General features: G+C 55.9%; 1 protein-coding gene across 1 annotated transcript; it reads right to left on the bottom strand.

The window, feature by feature from the left end:
- Window positions 1-9,267: 9,267 nt before the first annotated feature.
- Window positions 9,268-22,410, bottom strand: CPN1 (carboxypeptidase N subunit 1). Its single transcript, XM_074159005.1, has 9 exons — window positions 22,188-22,410; window positions 18,666-18,862; window positions 17,870-18,025; window positions 17,217-17,399; window positions 15,585-15,696; window positions 14,785-14,924; window positions 13,450-13,549; window positions 11,424-11,542; window positions 9,268-9,543 (listed from the first exon to the last, which is right to left on the bottom strand). Exons 1-9 carry the CDS (start codon window positions 22,408-22,410, stop codon window positions 9,412-9,414), a joined length of 1,362 nt encoding a protein of 453 aa, XP_074015106.1. The 3' UTR covers window positions 9,268-9,411.
- Between the last annotated feature and the right edge of the window lie 1,396 nt (window positions 22,411-23,806).

The following is a 23,806-nucleotide window of genomic DNA, read 5'->3' as shown; positions in this document are numbered from 1 at the left end:
AGAGCCGGAGATGCCCCTCGGTCCTGTTCAGCGCACCCTCCAGCTGCTGGGTCTGGCTTCAAGAGATCTCCTGCAGCTCTCACTGCACTCAGGGCTGCAGGGTCAGTTCCTAACACGCAGTGGGAGGAAACCAGGAGTGACACTTGGCTTCTCACGCCATCGTCTCAAGAACAGAAGCTTACTAACTACATGCCAAGGCATTCCTACCCTTTTCTTCTGTTCCCCCCTGTGCTCTCCAAATCTGGGCAGCTTCTTCCTTCCTCCTTACACCACTAGCGCAGTCCTCATCCAACACTTCAAGGGTAGGACATTGTCTGCCCACCAAGCATGCCCTGACCGCTCAGGCGAGCCTTCAGAGCCACAGCCACCCACAGTCACTGCCCCTGCTCAGAGCAGAACACATTGCTCTATAAGCTCCCGGAGGTCCATGCTCACCTGCACATTCCTGGGTGGGATAAACAGTACCCTGTTGAGCCAGGAGCCTGGGCCCTGGCTAGAGATAGTGCCAATGCAGGGATGGTGGCTCTGGCAAACTGCAGAGCTGACCCTGTGAATCCTGACAGAACAGACAGGGCAGCAAGCAGGGCAAAAACATGACTAATGGTGTGGAGGAGAGGAGCCTTCTCCCAGCAGGGGAATGCTGACTGCTACAGCCTCTCGTTAGGATGTGCTGCTTGTCTCAGCAGATCCCAAAGAGCCCACCCCCCCTCCCTCACTGAGCTTCACACAGTGGGAAACACAAGATCTCTTCTGCACTCCACCTCCTAACCCCATATGGCTCCCAGGAGGAAGAGGAATCTCCTCATTTTAAAAGAAATAGCTTCTTTTGCTTTGGCTGTGACCTGATATACCAAGAATCATCGAAATGAATACATTTAGGTTGGATCATCAGGTGCTCCAGAACCAGAACTGCCAAGGACAAGGGCTGCTTAAGCAAGCTTTGGCCTCCCACCACACGTGTCCGACCGTTTGGGCTATTTGCCGCAGGAGCTCTGCCACGTACCGCACAAGTTGTTCAAACCACGACTACTTCTCTCCAGCTGGGCCCTGGCTATCCCAGTGTTCTCACCTGCTCCACTGCAGGATGTGGTCAAGGGCAGGCTGGTGGCATTTGTCTGGGCTAAGCGTAGCTTGCGGAGGAAAGAAGAGGAGCTCATGCTGGGCCAGACAGCGAGCAAAGGAAAGTCATCTGGAAGCTAGAGCACAGCATCAATTTTTAATGCAAAGCAGAACACCTTGCCATAACACGTGAGCAAGGAGACTGTGATGGATATTTAGTCTCTGGCACTGAGGACCCAAGCATGCAAATGCCAGAACACCAGCTTAGGAGACAGGAGTTTCCCAAATTCTCTACGGAGTGGCTGCACACACCTCACAAACCCCATTACTGAATCCTGTCTTCTCCCTCCCTGAGGCACGCAGTTGTCTCTCTTACCATTTCTGCAGACAGGCTAAACCAATATGACTTAGAATAAGGAACAGAAAAAACCCCAAGAGCAGCTCCACTTCTGCAGTACCTGTGGCTGGGCTACTGGGGGTCAGTAGTATACAATCACAAAATTGGTGATTAAACCTTAACTACATATCCTGAACAAGTTGAACTGGGGCTACAAGAACGTTCCTTAACACTGGAGCACTTGACTTTGCACCCTGAACAGTATTTTTCAACAAAACTTTTGGACAGAAGGCCATTACAATGCTTGGCTTGCTGGGCAGGGAGTCCAGAAACCTAGAAATTACTTGAGTTTGCCTTGGAAGCTCTTTGCCCACCTTCACTCCTCTTCCGCACTGCTCATTATCTCCAAAGAACCTAAATCCCCAGCGGGGACTCTGCTGACACCTGGCCTCACGTGGGCCTCTTCCTTTCAGAGCCCCTAGGTGCTCCTGAGAAGGAAGCAATAGATTTTATTTCCTGACAGAAAGGTTCTAAAAATAAGACAAAGTAAAAGCTCAGAAGTGGGGTTGAGTAACCCTTAGAAAGCGATTAGAAAAATACTTTTGCTGAAGGTTGAGGGGAAATTATCAGTTAAGGCAGTGAAGTGCTAAGGTAAGCACAGCTAAGGCTGTCCCTCCCAAGCTCACATCACCACCACCACAAAGTCCATCTGAACTGTCATCCACTGCAGGGACACCTCAACTGCTCGCTGAATCCTGAGACATCACACAGCCACACTTTCCATGACAGCGAGCAGAGCCGGTGCTCTGCAAGGCTCCCAACGTCACTCCTTTCCTCTCCCCTACTGCTCAGTTCCTCCCATCCCATCGCCAAGTTAACATCTCTCTAAAATCATTATATGTCACTGCTAATCCCAATGGGGGCAGCTGGAGAGAGAACTGAAACCTTTGGCCGTGGCAGAGCGGAGGATTTCAAGAACAGAGCAGCAGAAGCAGCCAGTTCAGAGACGTAGGCATTACCGGTGCCACGGAGGGGCTCGCAAACAAGCGGGACACATGTAGAGACAATGCCCAGCACGACTCGCAGCCAGAGGAGTCAGGCAAGATGAGGGGGATGATGGTGACGTCTCGCAGCATGGTACAGAGGCTGTATTTGGCAAAGCATCTGCAAAACTGCAAATTCTGTATCTACAAACTCTTTCAGGCCTTTTGTGAAGGAAAAGACAGAATCGCAATGGAAGCGAAGGAGAGAATGGCAGAGGCAAGGGGAAAAGAGGAAAGAGCGAACCTTTTCAGAAGAAACTGAAAGTCATGGAAACATGACAAACCTCAAACCAGATGTTAATGCTTACGACACAACTAGAGGCTTCATAGATACTATGGCAAGGAGAACAAGACATGAAAGCTAGGAGGTGGGGTGAGTATTTCAAAGCCCAGGAACAGCAGCAGAGGTGTTAGAACTCAGAGGCCAAATTGTGTCAAGAACGGGATCAGCTGAGGCACCGCTCAGGGTCAGCAAAAGGGTGAGCACAGGAGCAGGAGCTGCCTCTCAGGAGGTGTGGAGGGCAAGGCAACCGGAGGAGGCACCTCCAGTTCATCTCTGATGAAGTACAAGGTGACAGCGTCGGGCTGGCAGCAACACAAATTTGCGTTTGCTGGTGTGAGAACGGGAGGGAACTCTCAGGAGTTTCTCTTCTCAGGCTGCCGCAAGCTGAGCACGTGCTCTCAGAGGAGCAGCCTGGCACGGCACCAAGCTGCAGCCTGGCACTTCTGCTCTCTGGGTGCAACCACCTGTGCCACCCTTCACCCATGCCACTGCCCCAGGCTCTCGGTGACAAACCACTCCAGGCACAGGATGCCCGTGCTGTTTCTACAGGGCCAGCAACAAGCTGCCCAGGCAACGCCACCTACCTCCAGCTGCACGCCTGCCTGGTGGGTGACCGCCCCGAGCCACCGCTGGCTGCACGGGCACGGCTTACAGGCCAAAAATCCCCACAGACGCAATACGGGGAGCAGATGGGCAGCTTCCACCGTACCCCACGGCTGCTCCGTGCTGAGGAGGCGCCCAAAGCGCTCCCAGGGCACGGCGGGGTGCAGCCATGGGGCACGGAGAGCGCCCAGCTGGGCAGGCGGGGCTGGAGGGCCACAGTGAGGGGAGAGCACCCACCCGGGCTAGCAGCACTCCGGCCAGGAGCGCCCGCCGCCGGCCAGCACGGCCCAGGGCAGCCCCCGGGGCAGGCCGGGCCTCGGGTGCCGGTAACGGGGTGCGAGGGCAAGAGGCGCCGGGCTGAGGCGGGGGCCGCGGCAGAGGCGGGGGGTCGGGCCGCGGCGGGCGCCCGGCGGAGGCGCAGGCCGGGCGGCCGCGGGGGCGCGCAGGACGGGGGGTAGGCGGGGAGGCGGCCGGCGGGGCGGCCGGCTAGGCCGGGCGGCGGCGGGCAGGGAGCGTCCGGCTCCCCCCTCCCGCCGCCGCTCCGGCGGGTCCCTACCTTCTCCCGGCCCGCTCTGGGCGCCGCGGCCGCTCCGGCCCTGCGGGTCCCGCTCCCGCCTCCGCCCCCCGCGGCCGCCCCGGCTCCGCCCGGGCCCCGGCCCGGCCCCCAGCGCCCGCCCGGCCTCGCAGGGCCCCGCCCGGCCCCGCGGCCCGCCCCGCCGCCTCCGCCGGGGAGGCCGCGGCCGGGGCCGGCGGGAGGGGCCGGAGCTGCTCGGCGGGGCCTGGCCTGCGGCCCGGGGACCTCGGGTGAGGTGGGGACATCCCCCTCGGCCGCGGGCTGCCAGGCGGCCCCCCCGGCGGCAGACGGGGACACCCCGCCCGGCAGCGGGAGCCGGGTGCGGGGACGTGGGGTCGTCCGGGTTAGAGCAACGCGGGAGTAATTTCTCTTTCAGTAATTTTACTTTTCGGTAAGGTCTCTTCTAAAAACACTTCACCGCCAGCCCCGGGGTGCGAGCTTCAAGATGTGGGTGTTTTTGAGCTCGCCAGGTGCAGAGATGAGGCGAGAGCGAGACCCGGGCACTTGACCCGAGCTGCCGACAGGGTTATTTGGTACCTTGAGCCGCCTCGCATTGGACGTAGGTTAGAAAGTTGCTGAGAAGTTCTCGCTCTCCCTTGATGGCTGGGATCCTGAGACCTTCCTGCCCCGCTGCTGGACCCCTGAGCCCTTCCCTTCCTCCCCGAGCCGCAGCACTCACACTGCCCGACGCTTGCTGTCCCTGCTGGGAGCGCACAGCTTCTGCTGATAGACCGGGCTGAGTATAATCCTTCTATATTTTATATTGGCATTAGAATCAGTATTGGTTCTTTAGTGTTACTAATGTTAATTATCTAGTCTTATCCTATTAAATCTATTTATATTTCAGCCCTCATGTTTCCTTGTTTTTCCCAATTCCCCTTCCTGGGTGGGGAGGGGTCACTGGATGATAAAATAATTGTCTAAACAGTAATCAATAGTTGTGGGTCCCTCAAACCATAACCCGGGTGCACCCGCCCCCGTCGCTGCCGTGCACCCATGCCAGAGTGCTGGCAGAGCACCCGGGAGCAGCTGGGTGCGGAAAACCTCTCCGACTTCTTCTCTACAAAGCGCCGCTGCCTCGCAGACGTGAGCAGCACCGGGGTTCCCCTTCCCCGCTGTTGCCTTCTCCCGGGAATTTCCTGCAGCCTTGTGAGCTTCAGCTTCGGCAGCGGCTGACGAGCGGCTCTGCACTGTCCATCTGGCGCAGTCTCACTTTCACAGAATCACAGAATCACCTAGGTTGGAAGGGACCTTTTAAGATCATCTAGTCCAACCAATGGGAAAAAAAACAAAACAAAACAAAACAAACCACAAAAAACCAAAAAACACACAACACCCACGAACAAACCACACCCCCCACCACACCACCCAACACTTAATTCATATTCCCAAGCACCATGTCAACTCCTCTCTTGAATACCTCCAGGGATGGTGCCTCAACCACCTCCCTGGGCAGCCCATTCCAATGCCTGACAACCCTTTCAGTAAAGAAATATTTCCTAATATCTAACCTGAACTTCCCCTGGCGTAACTTGAGGCCATTGCCTCTTGTCCTATCATCTGTAACTTGGGAGAAGAGACCGACCCCCGCCTCTCTACACCCTCCTTTCAGGTAGTTGTAGAGAGCGATAAGGTCTCCCCTCAGTCTCCTCTTCCCCAGACTGAACCCCCCCAGCTCCCTCAGCCTCGCTGCTAGGAGCTGGCTTTGGCTGCTTAGGTACACCCTAAGATCACTCCAGAGCACCAAGATGGAGAAAAACAAATTAAAAAACCCCACCAACCGCCTGACAAGGAGGGCCAGTCTGCGCGTCAGGCAGGGGTCAGGCACACCAAGTGCAGTAGGTTCCACACTAGTTTTCCTGGCAGGCCAAAAAAAGCCTCCATGCCCCAAGGGATGCCATCCCTCAGCAACACGCTGCAAAGCCCCCGGAGCGGTTCTTGCCGTTTGGCACTTGTTTGTGCGTTTAGCTACACTTCTCCATAGCAACCACCCGGATCCTACTTGGCTTGCCACCAGCCAGGAGCGGGGTGTGCTGTCAGAGCGGTGTTGGTCTGGGCACCGAGTCCCCATCTGCTCCCGAGGCGGGGACCCGCATGGTGGGCACGGCTCCTTGCCACGGGCAGGGCGCCCGAAGCTGCGCAGGGAGTTGGGGGCTCTCTGTCCCTCCAGGAACAGGTGCTTGTACGTGGTTTGCTGGAGCTGAAAAACTGATGCCAGCCCCTGCCACGGGGTTGTAGGTGGTGTCCTCTGAGCCCAAAAGTTCTGCTGCTGTTCTTGCCTGCTGACACAGGTTTTGAGGTTTTTTCCGTCATTCTGATCCCTCCTGCAGCCTTTCAGGTCACTGCCATCACCAACCCACCTCTGCTGATGCCTGCAGCAAAAGCTGCCTCACTCTTCTTTGAGTTCAGCTATTTGTATTGTCCCTTTTTCTGCCTCCTTTAAGCCAGCCACAGAAACCAGCACGCATCGCATGCACAGAGTCCCACCCGCCCTCCCCACTGGTGTTCCTGCTCATCCCAAGATCCTCACAGTCTTCCTTGTAAGAGTTTTGGTTCATTTTTCTGAGCCTGGCTTCACCTTCTTCACATGTTTCTCCAGTGCCTGCACACAGTTCTGGTCCCCTCACCTCAGAAAGGGTAAATGAGAATGGAAGAAGGTTCGGAGGCAGGCAGTAAGGGTGCCCAGAGGTATGGAAACAGTGAACAACCATGTAGGCTGGGGCTCTTTAGCTTGGAAGAAGGACATAGGGTGGAGGAAGAGGTCTACAAAATCATGAGTGGCCCAGAAAGGATGGGGTGGATCGACTGTTCACTGTTTCTTCTGACACAAACCTGTCAACTGCTTTTGCCTCGAGTGAAGCCTCAAAGGAACGCACAACCACTGCACTGCAGATGTTACGTCCCAAGGTTTGGTGCCAATTTTAGGCCACGCTTCTTGCAAAACTGGAGGCTAAGTTCATGGCGAGCCTTTGAGAGGCGTGCTTAAGAGAGCGCTGCCTCGGAAACATTTTGTAACCCTGTTTTCACGTGGAGAGCTTGGCCATGGCCAAGTGGAACTTTACCAAAGTGTTCAACACAAAAATATTCAGAGCTGGGAAGAGAATGAGCCGGACAAATCCCAGCCCAGAGAGAGAGACCTCCAGAAGGCTGTATCTCATAGGAGCCCTCTTGTGGGGGGAAAAAGCTTGCGACTGAGACTCTAACGTGGCCACCGCACTGCCAAGCCCACAGCAGCCTCTGAGGGCGAGCGATGCGACCTCCTGGGCTGGCTGCCCGGTTCCAGAGAAGAAATCCCCCTCCTCTGACTCTGTCTTGGACAGTAAGGGGAACTGAGATGGTCTTACATTTTCTAGGACCACAAGAGGGCAACACGAGAGCACCCTGCAGCCAGCAGGCTGAGCAAGGCGATCCACGTCACTGCCGGGATGTGGGTGGCATGGGCAGCTCTGTGCAGGATGAGCATCACCCTGTTCAGGGACTGCCCAGCTGAATTAGCCACCTGAAGGCTAATTCAGCCCTCCTAATTCTGGGAGACCTTTCCTTGCTCTCAGCTTCATAGACATCCTCAACCAGCTGAGTTAGTGCTGCGGTTGGGGGCAGCAGTATCTTCCCACACGTGGGTCGGACACATGGTGACAGCAGACCCTTCTGCGTGCTGCATGGGACCAGGCTGTGGGACGCACAGGCTGGCCGCCTTCATCCCGCCTGCATGTCCACCAGGAAATCTTTCGGGTGAGTGTGCACTGACAGAAGGGTCCAGCGTCTGCAGTAATGCTGCTGGGCTTGGCCAGAGGAAGGTGTCAAACCACATCGGAGTTTGAACATCTCAACCTCACCCTCCTTTTTCACTTCCTTCTGCCACCAAACGATAAATAAGAAGAGAATCTGAATTCAGCTTTGGTTGTGAATGCAGAACCGGCCGGTGTCTCCAGCCCACACTGCAGACCGAAGTCACTCACAGCCAAGGTTAAGTGCAGTACCATTTCTGCACATTCTTGCAATAGCCTGAATAGATACCCTCCGAGGGACAGTTTGCTCTGCTTCTGCAGGAACAAGCATGACAGAGAAAGAGCTCCTGTTTCAGGCAGAGCTACAGGAGTGTGTGTGAGCTGCTCGGGCTGGAAATGCCACTGGCATCTGGTAGCAGAGACAGAGGAGGAGGTGACAGCGAGGGACGAGGTGTAGAGCATTGCCTGTGCCGTTGGGCGGAAGAGGTTGCTCACAAGAAATGAAGAGATGTTTGCAAAAGAGGTGCAAGGGGATGTCTGGGGGACACTTTTTGGACAGGCTTGAGACATGGCGAGAGCCAGTGTGCTGGAGGGCTCTGTGGGGGGGACTGGGATAACCAGCCCCACCATGTGGTGCACATGGGTGGGAGTGTTTATTCCTCTGGAGTTACTTATTTTGTATGAAGAATGCTAGAGAGGTTTTGCCTGCTTAAGATAATAACCCGCTTTGTTTCTACTCTTGCTTCCACTCCAAACCTGCCCAGACAGGGATGCTGTCCAAGCAGCATTTTAAGGCCCAGTCTGTAGAACCCACTTCACTGAACTACGGATCGCTTCTTCCCTAACCCAATTACAACTCAAATGGCTGCTGCTGTACCTGCACAGCACGCTCTGGCATCAAGCACTTCCCTGTTGCACATTGACAGGACCAAGGCTCAGGCAATTTGTCTCAAAGCAATATCAAATCAGCGGTCTTGCACTCCTACTCATCACCGGTCGTCAGCCCTCACGTAGCTGCTCCTGCGCGCAGACTAATAGTTTGTGTTGGCTAGAGCAGACCCTTCAGTGAGCCATCTGGTTTGGATCTGAAGACATAAGGAGAACGGATAATCCTTTGCTTTTGCCAGCTTCTATCGCTTCAGCCCGTCTGACTACAAATAATCCAAACCAGCTACCAGAAAGTCCCATCTGCACATCAAGATACATCTTAAATCACTAGCCAGATGATGACCTTGGACCACCACCTCCCAGTGCTGCATTCCCATTTCTGGTGCTGCCAACCAGCCAGGGCTGTGCTACACGTGGGACAAACTGTGTTCAGAGCTGGTCACATCACTGACTGCTTTAAATCTGACCTCCCCCTAACTTCAGGGTGGTCAGCACCCATCCTTACCTGCAGGAGAAGCATGGCTCTCACACTCAGAAGACTAGTGACCAGTGTGAGTGCAGCAGAGACCGGGGCCTGGATTCATCCTCCCTGCTATGCACCAGCGTCTGGGCATCTCATGTGGGCTGTAGGAACTGAGTCCAGGAGTAAAGGAAGCAGAGCTCTCCTGGGGAAAAGAGCTCAGCAGCTACGGACATACTGCCCGGGGAACCGCAGCTCAGGCACGTTTTGTTGTGAATGACTTCACGATTTGCTCAGGGATTAAATACTTCCTTGTTTAATAACCTAATGATTTGGGCTAGTTTCAGGCTGGACTGTTGGAAAGTTCACTGGCTGGAGTCATCAGCCAGGCCTCGTACAAACGGCTTCCCCCAGCTCTCAGCCAAGTGAGCTGTCCTCATCTTTGGGTCCACTGGCGGGTGGCTCTTGGCACTACCTTCTTCTGAAGGGCTTTGTTGTTCGTGCGTGTGCCTGAGGCTTTACGCTCCGGGGGCTTCCTCACCACATCTTGTTTGAGCTGGAAATGCACCTGAAGAACAAAAATAAACACGTAACACTGTGTGTGTGCTCTGCTGGCTCAGGGGTCTGCAGAACCTGCCTCTGGACCAGGCAGGACCAGCCTTTGAAGATGACTCTTGAGCCAAGACAAGAAATAGGAGGCCTCAGCCAGTGTTACGATACAGTGGGAACTCAAGTGTTTAAATCAACTGGAAACATATTTTTTTTTCCTGTGGAAAATCTTGTACCAGCAATCAGCTCCACATCTTCTGCAGAGAGTTGCTCCTGTGGCAACGCGATGTCCTAGGATGGTTTGGAAGACGAGCTGTGCTCGCTCTTCATCTTTTCTTACCAGAGAATAGAGGAAAAGTATTGCTTTGCATCTCTGATAACATTTAATACACAGAATACTTTAGGACGGACAGTCCTTTTTCCATTGCATCTCATTAGCCGAATCCTCCTTAATCAGTCTTTCAGCAACCAGTGCTTCTAGTAGATCCAGGCAAAAAAACATGCAGGAAAGAAACCTCCATCCACAGCAGCCATGCAAGCAGTCACAAGAGGGAGAGGAGGACAAGGAGCATGCAGGACACAGCATCAAACAGGGATCGGGGAGGCCACACAGAAAGGTGAAACTGGAGAGGGGCTGCGTGGGCTTCCTGGGGGAGGGACGGGGTGAATAGTGAGTAGGGGAGGTGCTGCAGGGGCAGAGGGAAACGGGGACAGGAGGGCTGCTGTGAGGGGAGATCTGCAAAAATCAGGCCATGAAGGAACAAATCAGTCTTCTACAGTAACATGGTAAAAGGAAAATCTATTTTAGAAAGGAAAGCCAAAGAGCTGGGTGCTTAACCTAGCAAAACAAAGGCTGGGACTGGGTTTGACAGCTCTCTATAAATACTTCAGGGAATAAATACCAGGGAAGAAGAGGGGCTATTTAAAGCACAACGTTGGCATAAGAACAAATAGGGATAAACTGACCATAAATAAATTTAGGATGAAAATTAGAAGGCTTCTAATCCTGAGAAAAGGGCAGCTCTGGAAGAACTTCAGAGGCTGGCTAGGGTGGGAGGAAGGGACGGAGGGTGGGAGAACCACGGCAGTGTATTTACAGCAGAGCCTGACCAGCGCACATCCAGTGAGGCAGATGACGTGCCAGGATGCTGCAGCCGGGGGGTTCTTGCCAGTCCTCAGAAGAGGCTCCATCTACAGGACCGCTATATGTCCACAAGGCAACAGCAGGGGCAGGGATCACCACCCACTGTTTTTATAACTAATTTCTAGTTGTTCAGCCTGCCCTCGGAAGGGCTCTGTAGGGGCCACAGTGCTCTCAAGACCACCTGGTTTCACCTCATCTTCCAAAGGTGTTTGGCTCTTCTTTGTTGGCACCCAGTCCCCATCTGTCTTGGGTGCTCTCAGCAGAAAGGGCAGACCCCAGCCTCTTGCTATGAGTTTGATAATGTGCTTGGTTCCAGGCAGGATGGAGATGATAGCAGAGCACTGAAACCCACAGAGCCGAGGGGATAATAGAGGCTCAGGGAACAGATGCCACCTCCACATTATCACGTCCTACAGAGTGGGGAGGACAGAGGGAGAGCAGCAGCTTGAGCCATCCGGGGGCAATCCCCATGGCCAAGAGGCAGAGGGGCACAGGAGCTGGCACAGCAGCCCAGTGCAGCTGTAAGCCCCCAGTAAGGAATTGAGAAGCACATGGCGTTGCCTTCACCCTGTTATTCTCTGTGAGCTGCGGGGAGCCCTGTGTCTGCCAAAGCACAGCCAGCCTGTAGCCACTGGCAATGCTCTACATCCCATCCCCTTCCTCCACTGCTCACTAGACATCCCCTCCACGGCATTTCTTTCAGCCTGGGGTGAAGACGTTTGGAGACACCCCGGTGACCACGCAGCCTGACTCACCAATGAAGGTGCAGCTGGGCCCACTGTTGTTGTCACCGTCTGGGGCCGGTACCCCTCTGCAGAGGCTGTGACAGTGTAAGTGCCAGGCAGCAGCAGCCGGAAATAATCTCCCATATCACCTGGAACACAAGATGGGAAGAGAAAGCACTCAGGATGCGCAGGGAGCAGAGCAAAAGCTATTGCAGTAGCTCTTGCTGAGCGTACTTCCTTGAGGATGTGCAGCCTTCAAAACCCAGGCAATTTTTGGCCTTCCTTCCAGATCTGCTGGCTACTGTGAGGCTGGGTTCATAGCGGTAGACTGCACGTGATGTCTCCTTAGTGCCACAGAGTGGAGGTCAGTCTGTAAATAAACACCAAGCGAAAGGGGACGCTACAGCAGCGTCGGCTGTGCCCGTGCAGGGAGACTGCAAATCTGGGCACTCGCCAGTCGGGTGACAGCAGCCCTCAGGGCAATCACAGCTCCCTTCTGACTCCTTACACCCAACACAATCTTTAATTCCTGATATATACAATTTTGCCACATTTGGGTTATCAGCAGGGTTTTAATTGCTCATCAGCTCAGCTGCTCCCCCACCTGATTCTCCCTGCATAAGGAAGCTCCAGGAGCTGGTGTGGTTAGGGACAGGGGATGGCCAACGGTGAGGCGGTAGCATATTATGGATTACTTAAGACGATTTGAGTATATTCCCACCTATGGAACCGGATGGGAATTGCAAATTTGAGTAATCATTACAGGCAGCCTGTGTCACTTGGGCTTAAGTGGGGCTAATTGGTATGAGTGAGACACACATGAGTCAAGGGCATCCAAAGGAAAAGAGGGAAGGCGGCTGGCAGGTCAAAGGGAATAATTTTCTCCCTCTCTTCAGTCCCAGGGAGGCTACACTTGGATCCTGTCCAGTTTTGGTGCCCCCAGGTCAAGAGGGATGTGAGAGAACCAGAGCTCCTGACCCACAGAGAGAGCTCAGGTCCCACAAACGAGAGCTGGGAGGGAAGAGCCAGAGGGGGATCTGCTCACAGCCGGCACCTACTTGAAGGGCAGCTACAACAGCGATGGAGCCCAACTCCTCTGAGCAGTGCCAGGCAATACGTCGAGGGGCAGCGGCCAGAGACGGCAGCTTGGGAGCTTCACGGTGTATCAGGGAGGACAGGCCATGAAGGCGGTGCAGCCCTGGCCCAGGACAGCAGAGAGGCTGAGACATCTCCATCCTTGGGGGTCAGTGAGAATCGGCTGGAGGGAGCGATGGCTGATCAGTCATGTTAGGGACAATCCTGCTCCAAGCAGGAGGTTGGACAGCAGACCCCAGAGGGCTTTGGCAGCCAGCAGCTCCACAACTCTGTGACCCCTTGCACACTCCCCTTTCCCATGCAGATTGGCAAAATAAGTGCCAAATATTTGAGCGTCACTGAGTCACAGACCTACAGCCAGAAGGAATTTTAATGATTTCATAGTCCAGCCTCTGGAGAGCTGGAATATCGGCTATTTTCTGCAGCCAGTCTGTAATGTCTGGTCCGGTTGGAGAATGGTGTTTATGAAAAGGTGGTTAAAATCGGCCAGCAAAGGAGAAACCACCATGACTTGGATAAACTAATGTGGCACTTCACTCTCAGTCTAAATTTGTCTGGCTTGCACTTTCAGCCTTTCATCTTGTTCTGCCATCGTGTCCGTTGCTATCAACTTTCTTAGCTCTGTGTAGATACTTAAGCTACTTGAGTAGATTATTCCCTCTGCTCCCTCAATCTTCTCTTTGGTTATATACAAATGCATTTCCTTCTTTCAGATAAAATTGGAGCTGACTTTCTGAAGTCCTTCACAATAAGGTTTGCATTCCAGTTTTCACTTCTTTCTTTCCTAAGCTTTCTTAAGCCCTCCCTGGTCCAGCATCCACGGGCGTATTTCTCACAGCTCATGTTTTTCGGAAGCAAACTGTGCTGGCCACACATATTATAGCCTCACCTCCTGACCTCCTCCCACACACCCAAAAGGTGTATCCAAAAGGGACAGCATGCAAGGGGAGCAACAACCCACCAGAGGTGATGTCATGGCTGATTCCCTGGACAGAAATCACTGCTCCTGCAATGCCATTGTTGTTCTCATCTGATACCATCCCTTTGATGCCCTGGTGAACCTGCAGGGAGGGAAACAGACTGCTGGGTCAAGGACACTCCTTTGCTCAGGAGGGTATTGCTAAGTGCTGGAGGAGGGTGGAGCTCTGGGGACAACCCCACCTTTCCCCATACCCCTGGATCTCCTGGTTCTCCCCAGCAGAGCCAGCCCATGACACAACAGCCTTCCCAAAGCTTACCAACTAGAGCACCTAGTGAGCTCCACGACCGCCTCCTTTCCACCCCCATACTCCCAGGTCCCATTGGTCCCCTACCATCAGGGCTGGGGGCCATGGGGGCCTGTAAGAGATGGCGTGTAAATGCCCTGACAAGGGGGAGAAGGCCCTCCAAGCCTTCAATGGAATGCCTCAAACACTCGCAAGGAAATAAATAACGCCGGGCTGGTGTTCAAAGAACTGGTAAGGCTCCTGAAAAGCAGTGGGAGGACTGCCTTGTGAAGACAAGATAGTTCTGCCACTCATCTGGTGAGCTTGCTAGTTGTCTGTTCTTGAGGCCATTGCGTCCAATAAGTGACCTTTGCTTCGTTATCCGCGAAATGCATGTGAAAGCACGCACCCCTGCGTATGCTAATGAAGATTATAGAGATCACGCTGAACATATATGACTATGGCACTCAGCTCTTCACCCAAATCATGCCACACGTCACCTGAGAGAAGGGAGAAACCTGCGACGAGGCTGTCCTTGGCGAGGGGGGTGGACCGTGCTAATTCAGCAAACATAAACAGGGAAAATAAGTACGCCTGGGGAGAACAAAGAAGACCGTACTTGGAAAGATTTTTCCAAGAAAGAAGAAGATTATGCCTGGGAAGATTCCCTGAAAAAGACATGGGAACCAGGACCGGTGATCTCTTTATCTCTTTTTCTCTGTCTTTTCCTTTCTCTATCCCTCGGTTTCTCTTTTCCCTTAGAGTGGTTAAGTAACAGTTAGAGCTGTTAAGTAATGACCTTAAGTACCACTTGCCATAAGCTGTAGTATACCTGTTGTTAAGTAACACAAGGCATACCTCACCACTTGCCATAATTTGTTATATGCCTAACCAATTACCATGGGCTTGTTACGATCTATACTAATCACTGTGGGAAACTAATAAATATTTGTATACGGACCTTGAGATTTATCTCACCTTATGCCATTGGGGCTTTACGAATCTGAACCACTTAACCCCCTTCTTTCCTGAGAGCGGGACGTGACAGGGACCGGAGGAGAAGGGTGTAGGTCCCAGGACTGCCCCCTTACCTCTTCAATGAAAGCAACAAGCGCCTCCCGGTTGGCCATCCACTGCCGCTCCAGGTCCTCCTCAGGGGGGAACTTATTGCAGCTCAACTCCAGGGTGATTTCAAAGCAGTTGGTGTAGAGGTAATTGAAGTCCTGCATGCCTGGAGGAGAAGAAGAGCCCAGGCCAGGGGAGTGTGAGGCCCCCTTCCCTCCCCACGCCAGTGTCCCAGGCATCCTGGCAATGCCTATTTGCTACCACAACCGTCTCGCTTTCCCTCCTTGCTCCGCAGGTGCAACCTTCTCCCTCCATGACAGAGTGAGTAGAGCCTTCTCCCCCCGTGCAGCCTCCTCCCCTTGTGGCTGCCTGATCCCTCCTTCTGCCAGATCATTCACTACTCTGCCTTCAGAAGCTCAGGAAGGTTTGGTACCTCACGGACTGTATGTCCCTTTCCAGCTGCTCCCCAATCTTTTTTTCTAGCCCAATTTGCTGCTTTTCAGTTTCTTCACTATGCCTTTTTAAACCAGACTTTTCAGGAGCCAGCATCTACGAGAAATGTCTTCCCTTTGGTCAGTTTTGGGTCTTGATGGAGTTATGCTGTAGCATTTTCAAATACACTAACAGATAAATGCTTCCTTCCTCCAGCAGCACACAGCAGGTCTCTGAAGACCTCAGGTACTTCCGTGGTTCTTTCCCAAGTCACTTTCAGACTTCCCAAGCCATTTCCCAGCCGCAGACGCAGACACCAGAATGGTGCTATTGCCACTGGCCTTCCCCATCCCAGCACCTTGCTGCAGGTGGTGCTCACCTGCCCAGCCCTTACCTTTGCTGAGCGAGTACCAGGATGCCCCATTTGTGATGCCATCGGCAAAGTAGTCCCCACAGTTCCAGCCACGGTGCATCCAGCCATGGGCGTACGAGTAGGTCTTGGCCAGCTAGAGAGAGAAAGCGGCTATTGGTCACCGCTCCAGCGTGGCACAGCTGGGAACTCTGCCCGGCTCCGGGCAAAACATCCCTCTCTTCCACAGGCTTTCCTGGGGAGCCTGGGAGGGAAGTCAGAGAGGAGAGAGTTCCTGCATTTTACTGCCATGAAATACAACACGAAGTGGTCAGGACCTCTGTGAAATGTAGGCAGATGAAGGCGGAGGAGGAAGAGCAGAAATCTGGCAAGCTGGAGGCTTGCTGATGGCACAGGCGGCTCCTTCCCTGCTCCCAGTGAGATGAGGGGGAGCGGAGGGCAGCGCGCCCACGCAGGGGCACTCAGCCCCACCGGTGCTGGTCCCCACACAGCAAATGGCACTAACAAGGGGAGCAGATACGCGAGGAGAAGCCACCAGTATTAGTCCTGATGCAAATACCATATACGTCAGGGAAATTTGTATTAGGAAATGGTTTGGGCAACTTCTGGTTCTGGCAACCACTCGTTTATTGCCCTTATTAAGATTATCGCTTATTTTTAGATATGAAGGCAGGGCTGAAATTGGGACACTGCATCCATCTTTGTGTAAGACACAGTTTAAGAGAGACCACTGTTAGCATTTTCTAATGCAAACTCTATTGCATGACGGTTCAGATGCTGGTGTAATCTCATTCTGCCAGCAGGAAAACAGTTACTTCCCTACATTTCTGACTTCTGAGGCCATGAGGGTATCGTTAGCCTTCGCCTCAGACTGCAGCCTCTCTACATCTGGGTTTGAGCGCAGCCCTGATCCCAGCAGGTCCTGGCAAGCCTCTGCTGCCAGAGAAGGCTGAACTCCAGCTCGGACTTATTTTTCTCATTAACTGTTCTAACGCAGACTTGCTTTTTCTTGTGCTGGGTATTTCCTGATGGAAGCAGTGAATGAAGGCACTGTTTTCTGGGGCATTTTAACAATGGAGAAAACCCACAGGCTTCAGCCAGTGCTAGCAGGATCAGCAGCACATACTGATGTATTCCGTGATGTCTGCCTATGCTTTTTCATTGAATTCCTTATTCTTCGCCATCTGCAAGCCCCTGCTGGGCACCCGCCTCCCTTGTCCTGCTCTCAGCAGACCCCCAGCCAGACCCTGCCACCTCTCTAGGAAAATCACCCATACCCACGCTACGACGGTGCAGCAAAGCTGGGGGCAGGCTTCAGCTCTGAAAGAGCAGGGTGGTACCGGGGTAGATACTGGGGTAGATACCGGTGATACTGGGGTTATAGAGAACCCAAGCACGGTATGGATGAGGAAGGGGCTCCTGAGGGTTAAGACCGGCCTGTCCGTGTGGTGGGACTGGCTGAGAGTGGGACTGCCCTGACGTGGCTCACGAGCCGGTGGCTGGCAGAAACACCACAGTCTGCTAACGGTTATTTCCAACACGTTTCTTGGCTCATCTCCTGCACGAGGCGGTGACCCAGAGCCTCCCAGCCAGCTCTCGCACGCCGCACCTTCCCAGGGCTGCAGGAATGCCCTCGCACGCCGGGGCCCTGCTCACCTTCTGGAACAACTTGTCATCAGGAGTAGGCGTGTTGACCGTGCGCCGGTGGCTCCTGAACCGCTGGTCCTGGGATTTGTCATAGGGGTAATTTGCCACCACCGCTCCACCGTGCAGGTTGGCCGAGAGCACAAAGTTGTAGCCACTGATCCACTGGATCACAGCCAAGGTCTCCGGTTCCACCTGTGAGGAGAAGAGGGACGGGGATGGGGAGAAGAGTTCAGCCACCTCTGCGCTAGCTGCTGCTCAGTCACGATCAGGTGCCATCAGTCACGTCAAACCCAGCCTGGCCATGTGCCTGCTTTAGCCCTTGCAGCTTCTTCCATCGTCCATCGCCCACCTCGCTGCGCAGAGCCGGCTCCTCCGGTGCGTACCCTGCCACAGCTCTCCCAGCACAGCCCCAAAACCCGAGGCACAGGCTTTAGCCAGCACGTGCCACCTCCTCTGCCCTGTGCACTGCCACTTTCTCCCCAGGCTGGCCGTGATGCCGGAGGTGCAAGCTGTGACAGAGGGCAGGATGACATTCTTCCTCTGCATGCAGGACGCACAGGGAAGGAGACAAGCACCATGCAAGCCAAAGGACAGTGTATTTGCTTGGGTGCCGGGCCACGCTAAGAGGATGCTGTAGCTCTTGCAGCCTCCCAGACCGCTACCTGGCTTTTCCAGTTGTCGGGCAGCGGGATGTGGTGGTTTGGCCCGCTGATTTCCCCACTGTAGTACATGAACGTGTTGAGGTCAGGGAAATTGCGGTTCAGGTCCACTCCATTGGCGTTGTTCCTTCCCGTCAAGTACCCATTGCTGTCTGGGCCCTGCAGGGCAAAAGTACATCCCAGGGGTGAGTACAGGCGGGCTGGGTGTCAGGGCAGCAGGGACCGCCTGTTGCAACACGTCTGTTATTGCTGGCAGGAGAATAAGAGTATTGGTACTGACAGGGAAAGTCAATAACAACATCTTCATTTTCCGGGGTCACAGAGAAAGGCACAAGCCAAATAAACAATCTGCCTCAACTGAAAGAGCCGCGAATAAAATATCTCCCCAAGCTCTAGGTACAAAGGAATGGGTGAGGTTTTGGCCGAGGACTAGAGGGCTTCCCTGTGCCCCATCCCTCATGTCCCTGTCTGCTCATGGCAGTGGCATTCAGCTGCCACCTCTCCAGTCTGGGGCAGGGGGTTTGCAGTGACCCTCCCATGACAAATAACTTCTTGGGAGAGCGAGGCAGGTGTAGGAAGCCTTCTCCATCACCTGCCAGGGCCACCTGGGGCAGGACACACAGCGTGAGCCCTTGGCACCGGAGGTGAGGAGCAACGATGCCAGTTGAGGGGGCTGGGTTTGGCAGGGCATGGAAAGGGAGGATTAATCCTCTCAATAGGTGCAGGGAAGGGGATCCTGCAGGGATCTGAAGGGCTTTCTGCCCCTACCCAGCTGGAGGAGGCCATCGCTGCCTGGTACCTGCTTGGCAGCCACTTCGTACCCATCAGGGTTCATGGAGGGCATGATGTGGATGCGCGTGTCGTGGATGAGGCGAGTGATCCGCTCGTTGCCCCGGCGGTACTCCTCACACAGGAACTCCGAGAGCTGCAGCAGCAGCTCACGGCCCAGCACCTCGTTGCCGTGCATGTTCCCAACGTACTTGAACTCCGGCTCCACTGCAGAGAGCAACAAAGAGCGACACCATCAGCCAGGGCTGGGACGGGGAGGAAGAGCCAATTCCTACTGCAGGGAGCCTGGGAAAGCTCAAAGAACCCCCAATAAAGGGTGTGAAATAGCCATTTTCCTCGGCAAATGCAAACCTCGGTAAGGGGGAGTGCCACGGTTCTCCTATGGGCTCCCCTGCGTTTTTCCGCGACATCCCTGGGAGCCTCTCGCTCTCCACCAGGTTGCTGCTCGCCTTCGCGGCGCACAAGAGGATGCGTTTGCAGGTGGGCTGGTCTCCGGCTGGGGAGAGGCAGTACAGAGCGACCAGGGAGCACCGGCAGGATTGCTGCCGCCCCGAGCCTTGGGATGGGGGGGGTCTCCCAGCTGTGTGGTAGGTGGCAGTGGGGAGGACAGGCCCTTTCTCCCACCTCTGCCCTTTGCAGTTTGCTCTCGGTGCCTCTCACCAGCACGGCACATTCCTGGCCCTGCATGTTTTAAGGAGCTTTTCACTACTTTGCAGGATAAAATCAATCCCTGGGTTGGGGCGAGCTCTGCTCTTTCATGGGAAGGGCACAGTTGCCGCTGGCTGCTGTCTGTCAGCCCCTGACTCCCACGCTGGTTGGAGGCATCAGCAGCTTCTCCTCTCCCTCCTGCCTCCAAGGAAAAGGTTTAGGGGTTCCTCACCTCAAGGGACAGGGACAAGAGCCCAGAGAAACCCCCAGTGGCTGAGCTGAATAGGGATCAAAATGTCCCTTGGGCAGCTTCATTATGAGCAAAAACGTCTCTTGCCACCGACTTTTCTAAAATGAGGTTTTAAAGTACAGATTTAGAGACTGGGGGCAGATAGTGCCCAGAGCAGGACTCGCTGGTTTGCTGAAGAGGCAGCACATGTGACGATTGGCGATGCTTTCCCAGAGGGGCTTTTAAAGCAGTCACTTGTCGGAAAATAAAATGCCCCGTTGCAGGCTGGTCAGCACTGGTAGGACGAGAGATACCAGGGGAATTGGGATAAAAACGGAGGCTGACTTTCACACAAAAGGGTCAGGGAAAACCAGGGTGTCATTACAAATGTCGGCTTGCCAGAGCTTGAGGCTCCCATGGCACCATGAGGTTTCCAGCCGCCAGCAGTGGTCAGACCCACAGCGGCAGCGTGTGGCCCTGCTGCCACACACGGTGTCCGCCAGCATCCCTGGGGCAAAAGCACTGCAGCCCCATGCATCGGACACCTGCTGCTTCCAAAATCCCCCACGCCTGTGCCGTGCGGGGAGGAAACACCGCTTCTGCACATGCTAAAGACAGATTCTAAAGAAAAAAAATCAAATTTTGGCAAAATATTTTGCTTTTCCGTATCTTTTGATTACTGTGCCTCAGCACAGGACGCCATAGGTGGGCAATGTGTTTTGACCTGGTTAGATTTCAGGAGACATGAGAACTGACTTAATTAGGTTATAAAAACTATAAAAATGTCCTGGGGATATGTGCAGCCTTTACTTAAAAAAAATAAGGCCTCAGCAGGGATTCTCTGCTTTGTTTGAGTCTGCGGCAGGACTTGTCAGCCTTTTTCAATACGCAGATCCCTAAACATTATCCACATGGCCACACAAGCCCTAATTACTGCATGTAATCCCATTAACTCTAGGCTTGCTTTTCAGAGTTACTTTCCGTGGCCTTCGAGGGAGTCCACACGTTCCCAAAGTCCTGATGCTACGTGCTGGAAGTACCAGCCTGAGGGTGGCCCATGCTACAAGTAGGGCCACAGGTCCCTTCTGCCTGCCTGGGGCAGAGGAGATCTTCGTCACCTCCTGTGGCCCTTCCAGCAGCTCTCCTCTAGCTCTGCGGGTATAAAACCCACCGGCGCATTGCCAGTGCCCTTTGCTCACTCCTTGCTTTGAATCAGCCCCCAATGCGCTGTGGAGGTGCCCAAGGCGTCCTCAGCGCCACGCAGGTTCCCCTCTACCAGAGGAGGCTGGCACCGAGGAGGTCAGGGTGGGCAGCCCCCCATCCCGCCTCCCAGCACCCCTGAAGGCGATGCTCTGGGTTCGGGAGGGCTGTTCCCCTGGAGGGGGTGTGCAGGTTAGGGGTCCCGCTCACCCCTGCAGCGCTGCAAGCGGTTTCCCGTGTAACCAGGCTGCCTGGACTCGTCAGCCCCTGCGTTAACCCACAGCAGCGACCGAGCCAGGATTTGAGAAGGCAAAAAAGATCCTGCAAAATGTAGGCAGAGCCCTGTCCGCATCCGCAGCCCAGGGGCACGCGGCGGGGAAGCGAGGGAGCTCTGTGTGCACACCCCCAGCCCCGAGAGCCGGCCGGTCCCCTCAGCCCCCTCGGGGACACCTGGCTGCCAGCAAGGTCTGGCTCGGCAGCCTCTCCATGCTGCACAGGCAGCAGCTATGGGCCATTGCTGCCAAGGCTCCACAGGGCCACGTGGCAGCAGGTAGAGATGGAATCACGGAATCATGGAATTGTCAGAGTTGGAAGGGACCTCTAGAGATCCTCTAGTCCAACTCCCCTGCCGAAGCAGGGTTGCCCAGAGCACATTACTCAGGACTGCATCCAGGCAAGATGCAGATGCAGATGAAGATCTCCAGAGAAGGGGACTCCACGACCTGTTCCAGTGCTCTCTTACCCTCATCATAAAGTTTTTCTTCATATTTGAATGGAACTTCCCATGTTCCAGCTTGTGCCCGTTGCCCCTTGTCCTGTCACTGGGAACCACTGAAAAGAGTCCAGCTCCATCCTCCTTCAACCCACCCTCGAGATACTTATAAGCATTAATCCCCGAGACCCTCCTGGTACAGCAGCCGCACAGCCCACGGGGCCAGCAGGGCCGTGGGAGCCCAGTGCCCGCTCTGCCCGGGTCCCTCACTTGCCGTCCCCCTTGCTTTGGGGTCTGGAGACGGAAGGGCTGAACAATCCCCTCCTGCCCACTACCCAGCAGCAAAGGGCGGAGGGTGGGCTCAGCCTCCCCCTGCCTGGACAACGCTGTGTTTTGGGAGGGAGAGGGTGACAGGGCAGGTGGGGTGCTGGGCTGGACTTGCCCGGGTTCTCGCGTTAGCCTGGGCTGAAAAATCAGAGCTCCGTCCAAAGTACGCGCCTGGGCCACGCTGCAGCCCACACCAGCCCAGCGCAGGCGTGTGGGTTTTACGTGCGTGTCCCCCGGGCTGGCCGTGGGGTCCCTGCCAGAACCGGCACCGCCGGACACCCGGGCATCGTCGGGAGTCCTGCCTGGAACGGGAGGCGTTCCACCCCACGTCCCAAGGGCACCGCGTGGCGGGGAGCGCGGCGAGGAAGGCCATCCTCTCCAAACTGCCGTCCCCGTCCCCGTCCCCCCATACTCACGGGGCTCGTGGATGCCCGGGTGGTCGCTGAACTCCAGCACGTAGAGGTGCCGGCCCTCGACGCTGCGGCCGATGCTGTAGATGCGGGTGACGTAGGGGCACTGGCCCTGCACGCGGAACAGGGCCTGCACCAGCTCCTCGTAGCGATGGTGGAGAAAGCTGAGGGCGGCCGCCCCCTCCAGCAGGAGCAGGGCTGCCAGGAGGGACCGCAGCCCCCCGGCCATCCTCCCGCGCCGCCGGGCGCCCACGCCAGCGCCGAGCCCCCGACTCCCTCCCCGTCGGGAGCTTAAAGTGCAAACTCCAACCGGCTCTTTCCAGTCGCCGAGCGCCAGCCCCTTGCACCTGCGGGCGGGGGGCGGCGGCAGCGGGGGGGGCCGGGGCCCTGCGGCGCAGGAATGCTCCCCCCCGGCCCGCCCGCCGCGGCGAGCCCGCTCTCGGCCGTCGGAGAAGTATCCCCCCCCCCCCCCCCCCCCCGCCTCTCCGCTCCCTCTCGCCCCCCCTCGCCCCAGCTCACTTATTAACCGGACAGTAAACAGGCCCCCGCAGCCGCTGGCTGTCGCTGCAGAAGAAGCGCAGGGCTGGAAAACTGGCCGCGGAGGGCGTCGGGGCTGCCAAGCCAGCGGCGGGGCGGGGGGGGAGGACGCGGGGGCGGCGGGCGGGGGGGGGGGGGGGGGGTGCCCGTGGCCTTTACGTGGGGCAGGGGCTGAGCGGGGTGGGGAGGGCGCCGGGGCGGCCCCGGTTGCCCGCATGGCTGCCCTGCCCGGCCCCGACCCGCCCGGAGCCGGCAGCTCCCGCCGCTCCCCCTCGGGGCCCGGCCGCCAGCTCGGAGCCGCGGCTGCTCTCCTGCCCCATCTCCTGGGGAAGCTGGGGGAGACATCGCCGCGGGCTCCGGGGGTCGGCCGGCCCCTCTGCCCCGGCCCCTGCTCGCCCGGCGGTCCCGCTGCTCCCGGGAGAAACGGAGCGGGGGACGGCGCGGCTCTCCCCGCAGCTCCCGGCGAGGAGGTCGTAGGGGGGGGGGAGGACAAGGCAGCGTGGGGTCCGATGCAGGAGATGTCCGCTGAGGCGGTACCGGCACGGGAGAGCTCCGTGCGGAGGTCTGGAAGCGGGCACCGCCATCCGCCTCCGACAGGCACCGGGCAAGTGGCAGCAGAAGAGAGCTCGGCAGCGTAAAGGCAGATGGAAATGCCCCACTGTGAGTTAATAGAGCTGCAGGGCGCTTCTGGATTTGGGGGAAGCTGGTTCCTCTCCGCCCCTCTGCCACGAACACCCTGGCCCCGCTGGCAGCAGTCACGCTGGGGTCCCTGCGCTCTGCCCCAGGGTGGGCACAGCTGTGGGAGGCAGCTTCGCTTTGCGGCCTTACCCCGTGGGGCTAAAACTCCAGCAGCTTAGTGGCCCTGATGGAGATCCTTATTAGGACATCCCTGACACAAGAGCCCAAATGTGAGTACAAACATTTACTGAAAGCTTTATTATCACCTCTGAACGTGTCAGGAGAAAGGCTCCCTTTGCTAAGGCACACGTTGCCGCATTGCTCTGCCCAGGCCACCCTGGAAAGGAGCTCCTCCTGCCTGCAATGTGCTTCTCGGGGTACTCGGAGCCGTGCGGAACATCTGCCTTCCT

This window comes from Numenius arquata, chromosome 15 (assembly GCF_964106895.1).
Source record: "Numenius arquata chromosome 15, bNumArq3.hap1.1, whole genome shotgun sequence".
Classification (NCBI taxonomy): domain Eukaryota; kingdom Metazoa; phylum Chordata; class Aves; order Charadriiformes; family Scolopacidae; genus Numenius; species Numenius arquata.
Note: the sequence above shows the minus strand (reverse complement) of the source record. Positions and strands in the feature narration are given on the sequence as shown.

Excerpts from the sequence above, each read along its gene's own strand:
- CPN1 (XM_074159005.1), bottom strand. The coding sequence starts at position 22,410 with ATGGCCGGGGGGCTGCGGTCCCTCCTGGCAGCCCTGCTCCTGCTGGAG. Across the intron at positions 11,543-13,449 it reads CAGCCATGACATCACCTCTG|GTGATATGGGAGATTATTTC; the intron begins GTGGGTTGTTGC and ends CTTGTGTTCCAG. Across the intron at positions 9,544-11,423 it reads GCCCAGCTGCACCTTCATTG|GTGCATTTCCAGCTCAAACA; the intron begins GTGAGTCAGGCT and ends TTTGTTCTTCAG.